The sequence below is a fragment of the Prionailurus bengalensis genome, chromosome B4, assembly GCF_016509475.1.
Source record: "Prionailurus bengalensis isolate Pbe53 chromosome B4, Fcat_Pben_1.1_paternal_pri, whole genome shotgun sequence".
Classification (NCBI taxonomy): domain Eukaryota; kingdom Metazoa; phylum Chordata; class Mammalia; order Carnivora; family Felidae; genus Prionailurus; species Prionailurus bengalensis.
This window is the reverse complement of record NC_057358.1, coordinates 39351274-39373551: the sequence shown is the minus strand read 5'-3', so window position 1 is coordinate 39373551 and position 22278 is coordinate 39351274. Positions and strand designations below refer to the sequence as shown.

At 43.2% G+C, this 22278-nt stretch overlaps 1 protein-coding gene across 1 annotated transcript; it reads left to right on the top strand.

Annotated features, from left to right (window-relative positions):
* The first annotated feature begins 639 nt into the window (after positions 1-639).
* On the top strand, positions 640-8670 carry FGF23 (fibroblast growth factor 23). The gene is made up of 3 exons (XM_043562471.1): positions 640-1125; positions 6924-7027; positions 8233-8670. Exons 1-3 carry the CDS (start codon positions 930-932, stop codon positions 8668-8670), a joined length of 738 nt encoding a protein of 245 aa, XP_043418406.1. The 5' UTR covers positions 640-929.
* Positions 8671-22278: the final 13608 nt, after the last annotated feature.

The following is a 22278-nucleotide window of genomic DNA, read 5'->3' as shown; positions in this document are numbered from 1 at the left end:
ACTAAGTGCAAGGACACCCTGTCCACTCTGCTCCTGATACCTTTCTGGGTTCCAATCCCCTGTGCTCAGTCCCCAGTCTTCCCAGCTTCATGAGGTCTCTGATTTAGTCTGTGTACTGTCGGAGGGAACATAATACCAGTTTAGTTGCCCTTAGGCAGTCCAAACCAGGAAAACTGAGAAATCAAACCTCAGAATTTCATAGAGTAGTGGTGACCTCAAGGCTTGGTTTCCTTTCTTCCCATTTTGAAATCTTCCCAAGGTGGCAAGTTTGGTTTTTGTACCTCTGTTCCCAGCTCCCATATCTTCATGAGGAGGGGTCTCAGAGGGTGCCCTCTGCCTGCTGGTGTCCTGTATTATTTCTGCAACTTCAAAACACCCACCTGGTGCTGTGCAGGGAGAAAGCCCAGGATACATAGCTGCTGATTGGAATTAAAAGGACGGAGAAAACCAAAATGAGTAGACTCAATGGGAGATTAATTGCATAGGAGTCTGTTGACTGCATGACTGAAGCTGGATTTTTTTCGGAACCGCTGACTGCCTTCACATTTCCTGGTGGAAGTGGGGCAGGTCAACAGACAACCCAGAGTCGTAGATAACTTTTGCCCACACATCATTCACTTTTTGGAGCGTTGGCTTGAAATTGAGGGGTGTGTGTGTGTGTGTGTGTGGAACGACGTGCCTTCCGTGAGCCTCCGAGGTCTCTGCCTTCTCTTCCAATGGGCTGGTTACAACACAGAGGATGTGGACAGTGGAGTTTTTCCTGTTTGATGTCACACATCTACCCTTTAAAAATCCGAGGGAAAAAAGGAGGGAATCCAGCCTAGGATCCTCACGCCAGATACCCACAAAGGAGAAGAGGAGAAAAAGACCAGGGAGTCAGGGAGGCAGTGTCAGGTTTCAAACTCTAGTCAGCCATTCAGAGCTCCGTGATGTCAGGGACCCGCCTTGGGCTCCTGGTCTCTGTCCTGTGCTGGGTAGTCAGAGCCTATCCTAACACCTCCCCGCTGCTGGGCTCCAGCTGGGGTGGCCTGACCCACCTGTACACGGCCACAGCCAGGAACAGCTACCACCTGCAGATACACAAGGACGGCCATGTGGATGGCACACCCCATCAGACCATCTACAGTGAGTAGGGGCTTCATCTGTGCTGGAAAGAAGGGGGAGCTCCTCTGTCCACCCACCTCCAAGGGGCCTGGGGAGGTCTTGGGCTAGAACAGAGGACTAATCCAGCCTCCTAGCTTCTTGCCTAGAATCTACTTGTGTGTGTGTGTGTGTGTGTGTGTGTGTGTGTGTGTGTGTTTAAACCTGGGGAGAAGATTCTGCCACCTCCCCAATTAGTGTTTACTTGTTTCTCCCAATAATTTACCTTTTTTTTGAGAAAGAGAGAGGGTGCAAGTGAGCAAGGGGCAAGGGGGGTGAGGGGAGAGAAAATCCCATAAGGCACAAAGAGAGAGAGAGAGAGAGAGAGAGAGAGAGAGAGAGAAGAGGGGCTCATGCTCACCCAAAGTGGGACTCGAACTCACAAAACCGTGAGATCATGACCTGAGCCGAAGTCAGATGCATAACCAACTGAGGCACCCAGGCACCCATAAATAATGTCTTAACTATAATCCCTCTTCCCACAAGGGCAGCTACTCTCGCTTTGTCCTACCCAAAGAGTCCAAAAATGTACAGAAAGAAAGGCAACAAAGTGGAGAGGGAAAAAGCCAGACAGGCCATTGACATCGAGTTTGGGTCATAAACTTTGGACAGGGCTAACAACAGAGGTTGTCAAGAAGATTCTTGTATCAGACCAAGGATTGGAATAGAGGAACCCAGGGGTTCTTTCCAATTCTGAGCTTCTAATAGTCAGGCCTTATAAAACTTCTCAGAAAAATGTATTAAAGACAGACTGCCCAGGTATGTTGTCTTGGTGGGTCTGACCAAGTGCATGAACCATCCATCCATCCATGCACCCATGCACCCATGCACCAAACATATTTACTAGGGGCTTCAGAGGTACCCAGTTTGGTATCAGTTGGTGACTCCTCTCTGTGGAGCTGAAAGGTCTGCTCAGTAGCAATCAAGCTAGTTGGGAATTTCTTGGCAACATGAGGCTACTGGGATGATTTTAAAGGTTAGGTTTGTGACAAGGTGGATCACAATTCACAAACAGTTGATCAATTAGTTATGATTCAAATGAGGGTCCCTTTGCGTGCACCTATATAGGGGATGCTGGGCTGGGAGGGGGGATGCATATTGAAAAAGACAAGGTCTATTTTAGGAGAACATGGGGAAATTACGCTCAGGATTCAGGAAAATGCAAGCAGATTCAGTGCAGAGTAATCACAGTTTCTGTTCAATGAAAGGAAACTTTAAAAAAAATTTTTTAACGTTTATTTATTATTGAGAGACAGAGAGAGACAGAGCATGAGCATGAGAGAGGCAGAGAGAGGAGGAGACACAGAATCCGAAGCAGGCTCCAGGCTCTGAGCTGTCAGCACAGAGCCCAACACGGGGCTCGAACTCACAAACCGCGAGATCATGACCTGAGCCGAAGTTGGACGCTCAACCAACCAACTGAGCCACCCAGGTGCCCCAAGTGAAAGGAAACTTCTTATAGGAATAATTATTTGCCCTATTGTTGTAATGAATTCATCAATGATTTTGCTCTGGCCTTGCTTTGTGGAATCAAAGGTCTTGAAAGCTGTAGCAAGATACATACACATGCAAAGCCAGCTGGGCACACCTCTTCAGGTGCTCAGTGGAGATGAAAGGAGGGACCAAAGTTCTACCAAAGTAGGATTCAGGAGTCAACATTTGGGAAGCCAAGTTTGAGTCCAATAATGGCAGAAATCTGAATAAATCTGGATACACTTGATGCATCATTTTTTTTGCTCGTTTTTTTTTCAATGGATATTTAACAGAATCTTTCACTGAAGGGAACCCCAAAAACATGTCCTTTGGAGCATGACATGGAGTAGACAGTGTTCACCGGCTGTGGTGAGCCATGTGAGGTACAGTGTGTGTTGCTCAGCCTATGTCATGAAGCAGACAGTCTGAGTTGTAGAACTCAGGCCCAGAGAAGGCACTGATACTAGTTGGGAATGAATTAAAATGACTGGGAAGAAGCAAAATGAATGGAACTGATTTCAGATTTTTAAAAAAAATAGAAATGGGTTTTTGTTCTGCTAGATGTAGATGGTGTCTAAGCATGTGTCTCTAGAAATTGACACAAAGCTGCGTGGGGGCGGGGGGTCAGGGGGGTGGGAGGGAGACTTACTTTTCCCAGTTTATATAACCCTCTGTACTATTCAAATCAGTTACTGTGTGTATTATAAAAATAAATGTAGACACTAAGATCAAAAGTAACTTAAAAAGTTAAGGGGAAACACTGAGACATGCAGATAGGTAGCACAGGTAATTCACAGACTGGTGAAGGATTTGCTTTCACCCTGCTAAGGTGTGTGGTGTTTCCCCCCTCCTAATTATTACATATTTCTGGTGAAATCTGATTCATTTGATTATTGTGCTTTGGTAAATTCCCGATTAATAGTTGAGTGTCCAACCCATCTTTGAGTTGCTGGTCATCGTGAAATTACCTGCCCTATACGATTCTATAACTTCCCTTGGGACTCACAGCACTGATGTCAGGGAGACTCTCTGACCTCTATGTCTCCTGTTCCACTAAGAAGAGCGCCACCTTCTCACTCCTCACCAGGCCTGCTTCATAGAAACAGCAGAAGAGATGCTTAGTACCCCAGGTTAATATCACTCCAGAACTCCTGGTATATTTCCTTCTTCCGTCTTCCCTACTGGCACTTTTCTTTACCCAAAGCTGAATTATCCTCGGGCTCTTTAAACTTGCAAACTCTTCTCTTTCTTTTGGGGAGCTTGAAGCACTTTACATCTATCATCTCATTTATCATTTACTGGCTATGAGAATAGAACAGAGCCAATAATTTTCTACTTATAGAGCAGAGTGGAGGCAAGTGGCAGTAGTAAAATTACTAGCATTTAGAAATGTTTTTACTGTGGATAAGAATATTATCTCATGACATCCTCAAGATGACCAAATGAGATAAATGAATTCCCTACATATGAAAAACAAAGGTTAAAGAACTACATTGGCTTAAGGTCACCTTGAGGACACCTTGACCCCAACCCCATGCTTCTTCCACATGCCAGCCATTGAGCCCACCTGGCTGCAACAGGTAATGGTTCCAGTAGCCAGTGATTTGTGCCTTCCTTCTGCCAAATTCTGCTATAGAATCTGTGCAGCCTGTGAAAACCTGCTTTCTGAATGGGCAAAGGGAAGGCAATCTGTCTCTGACATTTTCTGCACTTTCTCCCTAGCTCATGTTGGTTAGATTCAAGTCTGTGCATCCTTTGTGGTGGCTGCTTGCTGTTCCCCTGCAGGCGGTTTCCTACTAGGACCAGCCCTGGAGCTCAGGAGCACAAGGGCATGCACACTGCCCCCACTGCCCCCAGCATGAGGCCCTCGTGGCTGCCAGAGCTCCCAAGTGTCATAAATGGCAGACCAGCACATGCCACGTAATGCCTGCCATTTCCTAACACTTTTTGAAGAAAGTCCCTTTTCCAACCATGATAGCATTTGATTCTGACCGGAACCCCACAAAGTAGGCAGAACCACTACTATTATTCTCTTTACCCAACTGAGCAACCCAAGGCTAGAGCAATGACTTGTCCAAGACTACAAAGTCAGTAAGTAGCATAGGTGGGACCAGAATCCAGGTACCCCCGTTCCTGGGTCAGCGACCCTGCCCGGACCCACTTAGGGGCAGCGTGACTTGGGGTTCCCATGGGTCACAGCATGTGTCTGGCACTTGGTTTCGTCTTCTCAGGCTTGTGATGATTCCTATTGGAGGCAAGCTGCAGGGTCACGGAAAGAGGATGTTAGAGTCACCATCCTGCGTTTGAATCCTGCCCTTAGTTCCCTTTTCACATAAATTGGAATGCTGCTACAACCCATGTTAATGCTAACATTAACAACATCATAGTTGTTCTGAGAATTTAAAATATGTAGAGTACCTAAAAAGTGCAACACTAAGTCTATTTTTCTCCCAAAGTGGGTGGGGCAAAAGCTTATATTTTACACATTCCTTTTGTTTCCCTCAGGGCTTGCCATAGAGTTAGCCATATATTTGAGACACATAGACAGTCCTTGTTATGGAGCAATTTAAATACCCCCGGCACTTCCCATACCCCACCCTGCTTCCAGAAACTTCCCTCAAGGCTAACCCTTAGCAAAGGTTGAAAACAAATTAACATTTCTCCTCACCCATCTTGCTTTCTCTTCTTTCTGGGCTTGCTCCTGCCCTCTTTCCTTCTGTCCCACATCATTCTAATTTCCGTCCACATGAGGCTCTATACTCAGCTAGTGTCTAAGTATTGTCTGCTACTCTCCTCAGAGGTCTCTGTATTGAGCCGACACAGGGTAAGAGGGGGAGACATAGGTGTAAGTCATCCCATGAGGCTCCACCACTTACTGGGCACAGGTGCTGGACATTTACTATCTCTCCACATGACATTTCTGAAAAAGAAACTTGAATACCTGCCTGGGGGCTGTGAGGCCAAAGGAGAACCACATGGGAATTCTGCAGTAGGCAAATGCAAGTGACCCCAAAGACTTAAAGAAATGATTTCTAAGCAGAAGATGTCAGGTAATTAAAAAGCATTTGGGGTGGAAGTCTTGTTGAATTGTACTCTTGCCACAAAACAGAAAGCTTTAGATCATACTTAACCAGTCCTTGCTACAATGCATTGCAAATGGTTAAAAGTGCAAGTCCCAATGAGGGCAGGGCGTCATCAGTTATTTAAAACATAGGTAGTACATGTGGATGTCAGGCTCTTGTTGGAGCCTGGTTGTTGAGTGGGGACATGGAAAGACCATGAGGGACAGCACTGGAGGGGACACCACTAAACAAGAAAAGGACACAGAACAGCAATGAAGATCCAAGAAGAAATCACATTCATCCGTGGTATCTATTCGACATAGAAAGATAAACCCTCGGCTCCTAAACAGCTCACTCATAGGGAGGCACTTAGTAAACGTGGCTAAGGCAAGGTGAATGAAATGCATGCTGTAATAAAGGTGTGGGCATTAGTCCTGATTAGGGAGATTAGGAAAGTCTTCATAGAAAGTGACATCTGAGCCTGGCCTTGAAGGATGAATGACTTCAATAAGCAGAGAAGGGAGGGACAGATCGGTTCTAATACAGTTCTTGACCCATAATGGGTGCTGGGTGATGTGTCACTGACTATTGTATACTTTCCTGGGTGGAGCTCAGGCTCTACATGCAAGCCAGATCCTTGAAAGACATCGCAGCATAGACTTAACAATTACAAAAGCCCAGAAGGCATGGGAGAATGTGATGACCACCACAAACATTAAGAGGTATTAGCCAGGCAATGGGGAAAATAAAGAAACATGTGTCCAGCACAGGAGTTTGGAGTGCTCTGTACAGACAAGAGGAGAAAGTAGGAGGCAAAGAGTGGGGGCGGGTAGTTTGGAGGGGAGAATCCAAAGAAATGAAGCTGAACAAGTAAGTGCAAGAGGAGTGAAGTGAAAGGAAATCATCACCACCCTTAAAATCAATCAAGGGAGGGGTCCCTGGGTGGTTCAGTTGGTTGAGCATCTGGCTGTTGGTTTTGACTCAGATCATGACCTCATGGTTCATGGGTTTGAGCTGCATTGAGCTCTATGCTGACAGTGTACAGCCTGCTTGGGATTCTCTCTCACTCGCTTCCTCTCACACACATGTGTATGTCTGCTCTCTCTCTCTCTCTCTCTCTCTCAAAATAAATTTTTAAAAAATTAAAGTCAATCAAGGGAGGTTTCATGGAGGTGGGTTTTCAAGAAGTGCCTGGAGATAGGAATTGGATGTGCAGCCAGGTTTCGACCTGGATGATTTTCTCCACAGGTGCCCTGATGATCAGATCGGAGGATGCCGGCTTTGTGGTGATAACAGGTGTGATGAGTCAGAGGTACCTCTGTATGGACTTCAGAGGCAATATCTTCGGATCGGTGAGTTTCTTTTTGTGCTGGTCGCCATTTAGAGATAATTCATTTCTTCACCAGAACATAAAATCTTACAGCTTAAAGATTCCATTTGCAGTGCTTGGTGATAGTGCCACCGAGTGATGTAGTCAATCTTAGTAGGAGATGCTCAGGGTTTATACACGGGGGTTTGAACCCAGATAGTCTGGTTCTGGAGCCCGGGCTCTTGGCCTCTAGAGTGACTGCCTGTTGGCACCCCTTTTTGTACCTTCACAGCACCTTGTGCGTAGTGAGAAGCCTACTCTAGTGAGAAGCCATTGGCGTCTTCCCAATTCTTTCACTAGACCTTCTTGACCTTAGGCTGGTCCCCTCTCTTCTCTGAATGTCAGTTTCCTCACCTGGAAAAAGTGAAGTGGGATCTCCCTGCAGTTAAAGATCTCTCATTAAGGATCTCTGTCTGCCCCAACTGTGGTTGCTGGTGGGTCAGACCGGCAAGCAAAGGATTTCCCAAACTACTGGTTGCAGGCACATTCCAAAGGGTTTTGATATCATACAATGGTAGGACCGCTCATCTCCGGAGACTCTTACCACCAGACAGACCCGCCAGAAATACCATGATGGCAATGACTTTCTGTTGTGCTCGCTGCTATATCCCAGCACCTATAACACTATCTGACCCGGAGTAGACAACTCTCTGTGGGACAAATAGAGGCACCGACTTAAAATATCTGCTGACCACATTTAGACCTACTGATAGTCCTCATCTGGTAAAACACTCCATGGAGTTAGAGGATTCAGTGAAATCGTGTGTGAACGCCCTAGCAGGCATTCGGTGAAGGCCTGTACTAAGTTAGTGGCAGAGCCGGGGCTCAAACCTAGGTCATCGGTGGCCAGAGTTCACCCAATCTCGGATAGGAGTGCCCTCCCTTATGTTTGGCCCTACAAACTCCAGCCCCCTCCTTTCTCCAGGTAAGGAGGCAGACCCAAGCCAACTTTCAGCCGAAAGAGGGTTGAGAGGCAGAGGCCCAGGTGGCCCCCAAGTTGGCCCTGCCTCCAGAAACGGGCCCAAAGTGCTGCCCGCTGTGGCCAGCCCAGCCCCAGGGACCCCGTGCAGGCCCTGCAGACCAGGGCCACCGCTTCCCCCGCCCAAGGGAAGGAGGGGTTCAAGACGCCTCCCCGACCGAGCCCCCGGGGGCCGGGCGGGCCTCACCGTTCTCGCTTTGCCCCTCCAGCACCTCTTCAGCCCCGAGAGCTGCAGGTTCCGACAGCGAACGCTGGAAAACGGCTACGACGTGTACCACTCCCCGCAGCACCGCTTCCTAGTCAGCCTGGGCCCGGCCAAGAGGGCCTTCCTGCCGGGCACCAACCCGCCGCCTTACTCCCAGTTCTTGTCGCGGAGGAACGAGATCCCCCTCGTCCACTTCAACACCCCGCGGCCGCGGCGCCACACCCGCAGCGCCGAGGACGCCGAGCGCGACCCGCTGAACGTGCTGAAGCCCAGGCCCCGCATGACCCCCGCGCCGGCCTCCTGCTCCCAGGAGCTCCCAAGCGCCGAGGACAGCGGCGTGGTGGCCAGCGACCCGTTAGGGGTGCTCAGGGGCAACAGGGTGAACGTGCACGCCGGGGGGATGGGCGTGGAGAGGTGCCGCCCCTTCCCCAAGTTCAACTAGGGAGACCAGGAGCGGAAGCCGTGGCCGAGCCGTCCTTGCGAAAGCCGCACGGCCTCCGGTGGGACCTGGGCCCTCTGCGGTCCCGGAGCGGGAGGGTGGGGGTGAGGTGTGCGGGAGCCTGCTTCTCTCTCCGTCCACCAGGAGGGCCCCGGGAATGCGCCTTTCAGGCCCGAGTGGTGGCGGTTTCACTGCCTTCCCCACCCCACCCACACCACCTTTCTGAACTTAGAAGCCCAGAAAGATAAACTAGAAGTTTCGCCCTCATTAAGGAGGGAGGGATTCATTCATTCCCACCACCCTGCCCCAACCAGGCTGGGCAGTTTCTCTCCCCTGTGCCTCTCTTCCTCGTCAGTCTAGCATTAAAAACCAAGCAATGGCTTCGTGAGCTCACTGCCGCCAAGGTGACGGGAAGAGCGAGTACCAGTAGCTTCTCCACTGCTCCTTACATTTAGGTTACCTGCCTGGGCCCTGTTGGCATTTGAGTTTGCAACGCTGACCTAGGGCATTAACGGAGGAACTGGGCAAACGACTAACAATCCTAATCTCAGGCCTTCGCCCTTCCTTAGAGCATCTCTGGAAAAGAGCTGTCAAAAAGGTTGGTAGCAGGCTGGTGAAAATGGAACTAGAACGCTCGGAGAACTGAGGCAAGAAATCCGGCTAGGAAATTCAACCTCCCTACGGGGCAGGGACCCCTTGCCACATTCTTTCCCCTTCTATGCAGCCAGAGCCTGGGGGCCCTGCCTGTCCCCAAGCGGTCTGTGATACAGCCCTATGGACCCCATCTTTGGCATTAGTGAATGTGGCCTGAGGAAGCACTTTGGCATGGGTTCCTGAAAATCTCCCCTGCTAGGAAATGAAAATAAATATTTTAAATGGAAATAAACTGAAACTCCCCTAAGAGGCATGCAATGAAGCCTACTTCCAGGTCGAGTAGTACCGCATTTGGGATGACTTACAAAACTGTAACACGAGGGGGCCTTGGGACAACGGGACTGCTCTGGGTTGGGCTTTCTGTGGACTGGCAGGCTGTGTCCTTATGTCTAAGGGAAGGGGTATCAAGGGCTCAGGGGGAAAGAAGTCCAGTAATCAGGGGACCCATGTGTAGGCATTCCACAAAGACCAGGCTGCCAGCTCTTCACTATACTCTCTTCACGGCTCTGCAGCAGTGGCTAGAGTTAGCTAAAACTCCCGGGCTGGCAGGAGTCCACTCTGAGTCTTTGTCCACTTGCAAATCCTGGGGGCATTACCTGAAGACAGTTCTCAGTCCCGGGAAAACCAAACCTCACTTAACAAACAGCCGAGGCGCCAGACAGGTGGCCCTGACGGCTCAGCCTCCCCCTACACGGCCTTACCACCTGCTTCCGAGTCTTTCTACAAGGGGGCCCCATGTTCCTACCTCTGTTCCTCTCAACCTACAGAGCAGGATGCTAACAAGCAGAGGAGATTTAAACAAGTTTCTTCCCACTTTTTCTTTCCACTGCCATCATGCACCCAGCCTTAGAAATTGATCCGTTCTTTTACTTATGAAACATTGGACCACTGTTTTCACCTGAACTTGAAGGACTAGTGCCCATTCTAAAACACTAAAACTATATATACTACTATATAGCAGTGCATGGCAAATATTTTCTCGATAGTTTTCATTTCCTTTCATTCATATTATACTATATAAAAGCTATTGGAAGCTCCCCAATACTGACTAGATGTAAAATCCCAAAAGGACTTTGGTAGAAAATTGGTTGTGATCTTATAAACCCAATACCATTTATTAGGGGTTTTTCCTTTGGCAGGAGCCAAGGCAGTCCCCATAAATTTCTATGTTCCTTAGCATGTGGCAATATTTATTTATTTATTTGGAAAATTTGCCTATCGCTCGATATTTATAGATATTTATAAAAGTGTAACCCCACCTCTTTTCTTTCTTCTGTTTAAAAGAAAAATAAAATTTATCTCAGCTTCTCTTAGCTTTTCCTTTCTGTATTACTACATGAAAGCATGTCGGAATATGATAATGAAAGGGATTATGGGAGGGCAGCACTGTGAAAATCCAGATATAGCAATATTGAATTGGAAAAGAGTATCAGAGTTTTAAAATATTCAGTCCTTGCTACTCATAAATGGACTCGGCAGTTTTGGTTAATTCAGACAGAATTACTGAAAACAAGGAAACTTTCCTATCAATATTGAATTTCTGATCACTCTAGCTCTAAAGTGTTTTCTTTAAGGAGAGAATTTTTCATTTGGAAAATACCAACAGACGTAACCACATCAATATCCCAGTGAACCAGCTACTATGTACTTGACACAGACACAGTGTTCCTGCCCTGAGAGTCCAAGCCATGGACTCTATGTCTTCTCTTTCTGACACTGGTGCCCCCAGAATTTCTTCTTTAGTCTCTATCTGACCAACTACCAAAACAGGAAGCAAAGATGACAATTACACATTTATATCACAATTATATACAAACACACATTTGCATTCTAATTTACCTTAGCTCAAAACTAGTTTTTCCACTGCCTGATGTTAGCCTCTCCCTTGTAACAATTAACATAGAACTTAGTATTTCTGAAATAAAAGGCAGAAGGGGTAAGAGATTCTGTTTCATTTCTGGCCTGAAGGGCTTTAAAATCTGATAACCCAATAAAATGGAACAGTACCAATATAACCATTTTGGAATAAATAGGCCTTCATTCCATTATAGGAGAATTGAACACTGTAGAGAAAAGTTAACATGTGGACATATCCCCTGCACAAGCTTGGAAGAGTTCTTTTCTGTGTCCATGAAAGCTCTCCCTAAGGAAAAGGAAATTTAAAGCTTTTAACACAACATAATTAGTGGAGTAAGGATGGGAGAAGGCAAGTGAAGAAATCTGTACATATCACTTTCGTGATACATTATATAATCTGGCTGCTAGAAGCTTCAGAGATCTAAACATAGGCAGGATGCCTAGTATTTAAAGCCCAATCTTTATCTTGTCCACAGAATTATAAATCCTTGCAGGATAAAGATAGCATCATAACCCTCATACGTATTTGTACAGATACTGTTTATACAGAACTTGTATACATCTTAACTAATTAAGATGTAACCACATCTTAACTAATTTAACATGTAACCACATAGCTGCCACTTCCAGCCATCACAGGGTAACTGGTAATGGATGTGCTGTCATGCCAAAACAACTATAAAACAAAATATATGGGGCAATTGTTTCCACATATGGAGTGGCACAAGACTCTGCTCTTTGGGAGAAAAGAAACAAGTCCCATGATCATCCCCCTTTTCTGTCCTCGGAACACATGACAGGGAGATGGAACCCAGGCAGGGTGGCACCCGCACTGATCTGAAAAAGCAGCTGGACGCTGGGGGGCAGGGTAGCTGACAAGAGAGAGGTCTGCATGAGCGCTCACTGCAGGTCTCTGGCCAAGGACGGGGCTGCACCTGCGGCAGGGCCAAATTCAGCAAGACCCTACAAAGACCACCTGCCACAGAACTGGGAGATAAGCAGTGAATGATACCAAAGGCCATAAAATGCTGAGAAGTATCAGAAATCCAGCTAGGCCAGGGCACAGGGGCTCACTGAGCACATCACCATTTAACTGAGATGTAGAAAGGCCATATCTTAGAAGGAGTGAGCCCCAGAGAAAAGGACGCACCCTAAAACTAAATTTAAAATGGAATGAAATAGGCCTGCTGTAACAGAGATTACACCATGCCTGACAAGGCCACAATGGTCTGCTGCTAATTTAAGTGTCTTCCTGTACAAATGAGATGCCATTTAAAGGAAGATGACATAAACCAGACTCCATGCATGGTCTCATCCACACTCTATGAGAAATAAGGGAAAATGGCCCACAGTCAAGAGAAAATGCAATCACTAGAAAGCACCCCAGATCTTGGAATTAGCAGGCAAGAGCTTTAAATAGCTATTATATATATGTTTAAGGGTTTTCAAGGAAAGTATATCAAGGAATACACAGATCAGGAATCTCAGGAAATTTTTTAAAAATCTAGAATTGAGGGTGTCTGGGTGGCTCAGTCACTCAAGGCATCCGACTCTTGATTTGGGCTCAGGTCATGATCTCATGGTTCATGAGTTTAAGCCCTGCATTGGGCTCGGTGCTGACAGCATAAAGTCTGCTTAGAATTCTTTCTCTCTCTCAAAATAAATAAACATTAAAAAGATTTTAATATCTAGAATTGAAAAATAATAACAGAAGAGAAAAATGTATTAAATGGGCTTAATAGATTGGAGATCTAAGAATAAATATCCATTTAATATAAACAATTAATATAAATTATCTAATCTGAACAAGAGAAAAAAAGTTTTAACAAATGTCCAGAGTCTCAGCAATCTGTGGGATAGTATCAAACTGTCCAAAACATGTGTAAGTGGAGTCCCAGAAGGACAGTAGCAGAAAAAGTTTAAGAAATATTTGAAGATATAATAGCCGAAATTTCCCCAAACCGGTGAAAAATGAATGTACTAATACAAGCTCAGAAAACCTCAAGCAAAATAAACACAAAACCACACTTCCGTATATCAGTCAGACTGCTGAAAAACAAAGATAAAATCTTGAAAGCTGTTGCAGATTTTACATATAGGTAAACAGCTAGAAGTATGTATATGTACATGTATATATGGTATACTTCTTTCCCTTGGTTTCTTTACCACTTAAAGCAAAAATTACAATGTGGTGCTATGGGGTTTATGATATAGGAAGGTGGGTACATATGGCAAAATTATCACAAAATGGGAAGGGTAAACAAAATGGTTGCAGGATGATAGCACTCTATGTGAAATCATCACACAGTATGACCTGTATGGGGTAAGTTATGAATATTGCATACTGTAATTCCTAAAGTAACCACAATAATAATAACGCAAACAAGTATTGGCAAAAAGCCAACGGATATACTAAAAGCGATTACTAAAAAAATATTCAATAATTTCAAAAGGCAGAAAAGGAAGTAGGACAAAAATCATATGGAACCAAAAGAAAAATGACGGTATAAATAAATCCACTCATATCAATAATTACAGCATATAAATACATAAAAATACCCAACTATGTGTTGTCTATAAAAATGGATGGAAAGGTACTGTATTAGTTTGCTAGGGCCAACATAACAAAATACCACAGACTGGGTGGCTTTAAACAACAGAAATTTATGTTCTCAGAGTTCTGGAGGCCAGAAGTCTGAAATCAAGTCTGGCAGGGCCTCTCACTTTGGCTTAGAAATGGCGGTCTTCTTGCTTGTTGTCCTCACACGGTCCTCTCTCCGTGCACAGCCAACGCTTAGTGTCTCTCATTGTCCTCTTCATTTAAGGACACAAGTCAGACTGGCTTAGGGCCCACTCTAAACCAGTTGGCCTCATTTTAACTTAATCACCTCTTTCACAGGCCCTATGTCTAAATACAGTCACATTCTGAATTATGTGGGACTAGGACTTCAACTTATGAACTTGGTGGGGAGGGAAAGGGGCACAATTCTCTCAGTGAGTAAGCAAGGAGGCAAAGAAATCAGTAAGGATAGAAATATCTGAGCAACACTACTGATGAATCTCATATAATTTACATTCAAAGGCACTAAACCCAACAACTACAGAATACATACTCTTTCCAAGTACATATGAAATGTCCATCAAGATATACGCATGAAATGCCCATCAAGATATATACGCTGAGTCAATAAACAAGTCTCAACTCAAAAATTCAAAATCTTACAGAAAAAGTAAAATGATTGAATAAATTAAAAAATGAGGAAAAGTCCAGTCTCTCAGGCAAAATTCCAAAAAATTTATGTAAATACTCTGTCCTCAAGGAGGGGGGCATAAACCCCCACTGTGCACACTGACTTTCTCCCAAAGGGTACAGTATGGAAAAGGGGAAAAAAAGCACAACTTCACCATGGAGAAACCTCACAAGCACTATCTCAGCCAGGTGATAAAGGTCAACATCAAAATCAACATCAATAATCAAATGAAGTTAAGTAATGTTCATAGTATGTACTCTTGATAAGTGATAAAAATAATACCTTGCCTCTTGTGTTCTTCTCTCAAAAAACTATAACGCAACTCTAATCATGAGAAAAAAATCAAATTCCTATAGAGCTCTGACAAAACATCCAACTAGTGCTCCTCAAAACTTCCAAGGTGATCAAAAAACAAAGAAAGTCTGGGCACCTGAGTGGCTCAGTGGGTAAAGCATCCGACTCTTGGTTTTGGCTCAGGTCACAATCTCGTGGCTTCATGGGTTCAAGCTCCACATTTGGCTTTGCGCTGGCAGCTTGGGATTCTCTCCCCCTCTCTCTGCCCTTCCCCCACTCATGCTGTCTCTCTCTCAAAATGAATAAATTAAAAAAAAATCACTATTTAAAACAAACAAAAAAAGTTTAATAAACTGTCACAGCTAAGAGGGGCCCCTAAGGAGACATGACAACTAAATGTAACATGGTATGAAATGGGATTGGGAATTCTGGAACAGAAAAAGATACCAGGTAAAAACTAAGGAAATCGATAATGCATCAATAGTGATTCATTAATCGCAACAAGTGTACTATATTAATGTATGATATCAATAATAGAGGAAACTGGGGCGCCTGGGTGGCTTGGTCGGTTAAGCGTCCGACTTCGGCTCAGGTCCTGATCTCACGGTCCGTGAGTTCGAGCCCCGCATCGGGCTCTGTGCTGACAGCTCAGAGCCTGGAGCCTGTTTCAGATTCTGTCTCCCTCTCTCTCTGCCCCTCCCCTGTTCATGCTCTGTCTCTGTCTCAAAAATAAATAAACATTAAAAAAAAAATTTAAAAAAATAATAGAGGAAACTGAGCATAACATACATGGAAACTCTTGATATTACCTTTAAATTCTTCTGTAAATCTAGGGGCACCTGGGTGGCTCAGTCGTTTAAGCATCTGACTTTGGCTCAGGTCATGATCCCACAGTTCATGTGTTCGAGCCTGTGTCGGGCTTTATGTTGACAGCTCAGAGCCTGGAGCCTACTTCGGATTCTGTGTGTGTCTCTCTCTCTGTCCCTCCCCTGCTTGTGCTCTGTCTCTCTCTCCCAAAAATAAACATTAAAAAAATGAAAATAAAAAATAAACTTTTCTGTAAATCTAAAAGTTATTTTAAAAACAAAGTCTATTCACGGGCACCTGGGTGGCTCAGTAGGTTAAGCATCTGACTTCAGCTCAGGTCATGATCTTGCAGTCAGTGAGTTCCAGCCCTGCAATGGGCTCTGTGCTGACAGCTCGGAGCCTGGAGCCTGCTTCAGATTCTGTGTCGCCCATTCTCTCTGCCCCTCCCCTGCTCCCCTTCTGTCAAAAATGAATAAACACTAAAAAAAATTTTTTTTTAAAGTCTATTCAAAACATAAGAGACCCTTAAATATGGAGAACAAACAGAGGGTTAGTGGAGGGGTTGTGGGAGGGGGGATGGTCTAAATGGGTAAGGGGCATTAAGAAATCTACTCCTGAAATCACTGTTGCACTATATGCTAACTTGGATGTAAATTTAAAAAAAATAATAAATTAAATGAATACTTCAAAAAAACAAAAAAAAAAACCCAAAGTCTGTTTAAAAATGTGTATGGAAATACAAAGGACATGAAACAGCAAAAGAAAAGGAAAATAAAGAATCCAAAAATAGACCCACATTTACACGGTCAACTGATTTTTGACAAATGACAGCCAAAGCGATTCAGGGAGAAAGGAAAGTCTCCAATGCTGATGGAATAACTGAATATTCGTGTCAAAAACCATCAACCTTAACCCCTTATACAAAAACTAATTCCAGATAGATCAAAGACCTAAACATAAAACAATCTCCACAAGCCAGGGTTAGGCAGAGATTTCTTAGAAAATAGGAAGCCATAACCATAAAACAAACACAATGGTAAATCAGTCTTATGAAAATTAATAATTTCTCATTAAAAATACTACTTAGGAAAAAAATATTATGTGACAAATATAAAAAAGAGTATTATGGATACACAAAAGTATATGCTCACACATGCACACATATAGCTGACAAAGAACTTGTATCTCTACAATATATAAAGAGCTCAATATCAAAAACACAATTTTAAAAAAACATTTTGCAAAGGAAGCTAGCTATACAGATGGGTAATGAGTATGTGACAAAATGCTCCATATCATTAGTGAACAAGAAAATGAAAAATTACCACCTCTGCAAGGTATTACTACATATCCACCATCATGGCTAAAATTGAAGACTGAGGATATCAATGTTGGTGATAATGTAAAGCACCCAGAACTCTCATACTTCACTGGTGAGCATTAAATAATACAACCACCCTGGAGAAAGGTCAAATTTTTTGTATATTAAGCATACACCCACAACTACCCTCCTAAATGGTTACCCAAAAGGAACGAAGTCATATGTTCACAAAAGACATGGTTAAAAAAAAAAAAAAAAAAAAAAAAGTATTCTTAGCAGCTTTCTCATAATGGCCCACAAAGTAGAAGTAATCCAAGTGCTCAACAACAGAATAGACTGTGTATATTCGCTGGAATTTAATGCAACAATAACAAGGAAGACAAGATTAGCAATGAGCACACCTGGCATCCAGATTTTGGTTTCTAAATGCCATTTCCACTAAAAGGAACGAGGCTCTTTGGAGAAGTGGATTCCCAGGACAGGGGCTGGGAAAGAATAATCTGAGTAGAGAGCACCTTGTTATGCCGGAAAGTAAAGACGTGCTTAAAGAATGATGGGAACAGATTAACAGAACACAAGAAGCATCCTGAAAGGATTCCCACAGGACACCTCTGGGACAATCCTGAGCACAAAATAACAACAGGGCTGGATTCTGAGTCACTGAATATCCCTGAGTTTATAGTGATATAAATAAATAGGTAGGGAAGATGGGAAAGTTCTTTCTTTACTTAAAATACCAACTAGTAAATACAGAATAAAAAATGGAGTTAGAAAATAATCAGGTGGAGGGGCGCCTGGGTGACTCAGTCAGTTAAGCATCCGACTCTTGATTTCAGCTCAGATCATGATCTCACAGTTTGTAAACTGAGCCCCATATCCAGCTCTGTGCTGACAGCACAGAGCCTCCTTAGGATTCTCTCTCCCTCTCCCTCTCTCTGCCCCTCCCCTGCTGGTATATGTGTGTACACATTTTCTCTCTGTCTCTCAAAATAAATAAATAAAGATTTAAAAAAATAACCAGTGGAGACTAACAGAGAGGGTAGAAACTCACGAGGAATCACATAAATAGCAACTTTATGGTGGACAGACTTGGTGATACATCACATATGTCCTGATGAGACTCATCAAGGACACTTCCTCTCTAGGGTAATTCCAACAAAAAGCACAACCTGAATCTAATAATGAGAAGTATCAGGAAAAAAACATTTTTTTGTGTACACACACACACACACTTTTTTTTTTTTAATAACAAAGTCAGGAAACACAAAGAAAGACAAAGAAATGGCTCCAGACCAGAGAGGAATGAAGAGACCTGACAGCTAAATGCAGTACATGGTCCTGGACTGGATGCTGAACTGGGGAAAAATTAGCCATAAGGAACATCAATGGAATAATTAGAAAACTTTAGATATGGTCTGTGGACTAGATAAGACTGTATCCACATCAAATCTCTGTGACTTTATATGAGAACATCCTTGACCCAGGGAAACACAAGAGCCTGAGGTCTCCACCTTACTCTCAGGTGTCAGGGGGGAAACACACACACACACACACACACACACACACACAGTGAATGACAAAGCAAATGTGGCAAAATGTAAGCAAGTGGGGAATCTTGGTAAAGGGTATACAGGAATTCCCTGTATTATTCTTGTTACTTTTCTGTAGGTTTGACATATCAAAACCAAAAGGCTACCAAAGCAGATACACATGTACATACATTACTACAATTATTCTCCATTTAGTATAAGGAAACAGCAGCTCAGGCTATTAAGAGACTTGTTCATCCACAAAACTACTATGAGCCAGGACTAGAACTTGCACACAGGTCTTCTGACCACATACCTTTCCTGTGTCACTGACTGCTCCCATCAGATATTAATCAATCAACAAATGCTCTCCATAATCCTGAGCATAGGCCACAGGGTCACACCACCTCCCCATCCCCTTAGTCCTCCCCTGCCACCACTCTCCCAACTCCCCCTGCAGGTCAAACACGCAAAGCAAGATCCCTCCTCAGGGTCTCTGCATTCTCAACTCCCTGCCTTAGGGTGCTCTTCTCCTGGAGACCAGCAGAGCTCACTCACGCCCTTCACAACTCTTGAAAACACCTTAGAAAGCCCCCTCGCACTTACCCTTAATAAAGCAGCATCCTCCCTCCCATCTTGATCCCCTTACCTTGCTCCATTTCTCTCTCCCATTGACCACACTCTGACATGTTACATATTTATCTGTCTTCCCTGAAAGACTATACACTCCTCAAGGATGGAGTCTACTTTTTGTCCATTTCCAGATATTTGCAGCTCTTGTAACAGTTCTAATAGTTCTTATAACACCTGGCACGTGTGTGCCATGCTTGAAAAATATGTATTGAGGGACCAGATAAATGAACAAATGCATGGGATTCCAAATAAATGTGCAACTGAATTTTTCTGGAAATTGATTCTTAAATGTATATGGAAGAATATAGGTGCACAAATAGCTAGGACAACTATAAAAATGAAACAAGAAAAATGGCACAAAAATAGCCACATATAGCAACACAACAGGAAAGAGTCCAGAAATCAACCCATACATACATGGTCAATTAACCTATGACAAAGGAGTCAAGAACACGAATGGGGAAAAGATGGTCTCTTCAGCAAACAGTGACGGGAAAACTGCACAGGTATGTGCAAAAGAATGAAACTGGACCAGTTTCTTACACCATACACAAAAATAAACCCCAAATGGATTGAAGAACTCAAAGTGAGACCTGAAGCCATAGAATTCCTACAAGAAAATACAGGCAGTAGTTTCTTCGACATAAGCCATAGAAACATTTTTCTATGTGTTTCCTCAAGCGAGAGAAGCAAAAGCAAAACATAGTATCTTGCTGGACTACAGCAAAATAAAAGGTTTTTGCACAGCAAAGAAACCACCAACAAAATGACAAGGCATCCTCTCCCGAGTGGGAGAGGATATCTGCAAAAGATAATCTGATTGGAGGTTAATATCCAAAATATATAAAGAATATATACGACCCAACACTAAAATAATGAATAATCCAATTAAAAATTGGGCAGAAAACCTGAAGAGACATTTTTCCAAGAAGACATACAAATGGCCAACGGATACATGAAAAGATGTCCAACATCACTCATCATCAGGTAAATACAAATCAAAACTACAATGATGGGAAATGCAAGCTGGTGCAGCCACTCTGGAAAAAAGTATGTAGGTTCCTCAAGAAACCAAAAATAGAACTAGCCTACGACCCAGCAATTGCACTACTAGGCATTTATCCACGGGATACAGGTGTGCTGTTTCAAAGGGACACGTGCACCCCCATGTTTATAGCAGCACTATCAACAATAGCCAAAGTATGGAAAGAGCCCAAATGTCCATTGATGGATGAATGGATAAAGAAGATGTGATATGTATACACACACACACACACACACACACACACACACACACACACACACACACACTGGAGTATTACTCGGCAATCAAAAAGAATGAAATCTTGCCATTTGCAACTACACAGATGGAACTGGAGGGTATTATGCTAAGTGAAATTACTCAGTCACTGCAAGACAAATATCGTATGATTTCACTCATATGAGGACTTTAAGAGACAAAATGTGACAATAAGGGAAGGGAAACAAACAGGGAGGGGGACAAAACAGAAGAGACCCATAAATATGGAGAACAAACAGAGGGTTACTGGAGGAGGTGTGGGAGGGGGATGGGCTAAATGGGTAAGGGGCACTAAGGAATCTACTCCTGAAATCATTGTTGCACTATATGCTAATTTGGATGTAAACTTAAAAAAATTAAAATTAAAATTAAAAAAAAAAAAAACACATGGCTGGGATAAAAAAACAACAAAAAAAAACCCAGTAGGTCCTTCTAAATATTTAAGAAATGCTGAATACATGAATTATATAGTAAGCTCTTTTATAAAGAGAACTGCTTTTTTTGTTCATATTAAATTCTCAAGATGTAAAAAAAAAAAAAAATTACAATGAGATACCACCTTGCTCCTATCAGAATGGTTAAAATAAAAAGCATAAGAAACAACAAGTGTTGGCAAGGATGTGGAGGAACAGGAATGCACTGCTGGTGGGACTGCAAACTGGCACAGCCACTGTGGAAGACATTATGGAGGTTCCTCAAAAAATTAAAAATGTAATTACCATGTGATCCAGTAATTCCACTACTGGGTATTTACTCAAAGAATATGAAAACACTAATTCAAAAAGATATCTGCACCCCCATGTTCATTGCAGCATTATTTACACTAGCCAAGACAAGGAAGCAACCCAAGTGTCCATCAACAGATGACTGGATGAAGATGTGGTGTACATATGCAATGGAATATTACTCAGCCATAAAAAAAGAGATCTGGTCATTTGCAACAACATGGACGGAACTAGAGTGTATTATGCTAAGTGAAATAAGTCAGAGAAAGACAAATACCATATGATTTCACTCATGTAAAAATTAAGAAACAAATGAACGAAGGGAAAAAGAGACAAAAAAGCCAATACTTAAATACAGAGAACTGGTGGTTACCAGAGTGGGGGGAGGGGATAGGTGAAACAGGTGAAGGGGATTAAGGGTACACTTATCATGATGAGCACTGAGTAATGTAATAGCATTGTTGAGTCACTATATGGTACATCTGAAACTAATAAAACACTGTATTACACTTTAATTAAAAAAAAAAAAAAAAAAAGGAAAAAGAAACCAGAGGAGTTATTCACCCTACAAGAGATCCAGTTGCAAAGCTACAGTAACTATGATACTGTTATGGGAATACATAGCTCACTAAGAACCAAGTCCACAGACTCCAGCAAATATGGGCCCATGGGGGTACGAACAGAGTAGAATCACAAATCATTTGGAAAGTAGAGACACCTAATAATGATGATGGGGTAACTTTTTCACCACCCGGAAAAATAATACAAAACTGAATTCTTACCTTATGCCATACAAAAATAACCTCCAGATAATCTAAAGATTTAGCATTCAAATAATCATCTAAAGCTGTAAGAAAGCAGGAGGCCTACCTTTAAGAAGTAGGAAAGGCTTCTTAAAGACGAACCATAACAAAACAGGATACAGGGATCTGACTTAATAACGAAAAAACACTGACATGAAAAAAAGCTTGACAAACATATGTAAAAGGCAAGTAAATTGTAAGATGTTACAATGTTACCTCCGCAGCTCACTAAGAAAAAGCCAAATTGTCCAACAAAGAAACCAAGCAAAGAACATATATATACCAGTGATTCATTAGTGTGGGGATCCTGTCAATACACACAAGAAAAAACACCCAGAGTCATCAGCAATCACACAAAAGCTCATTAAAACAGTGACATTATACTCTTCACTCATCAGAGTCACAGGATTTCACTAGACAGTATCAAGTGCTAACAG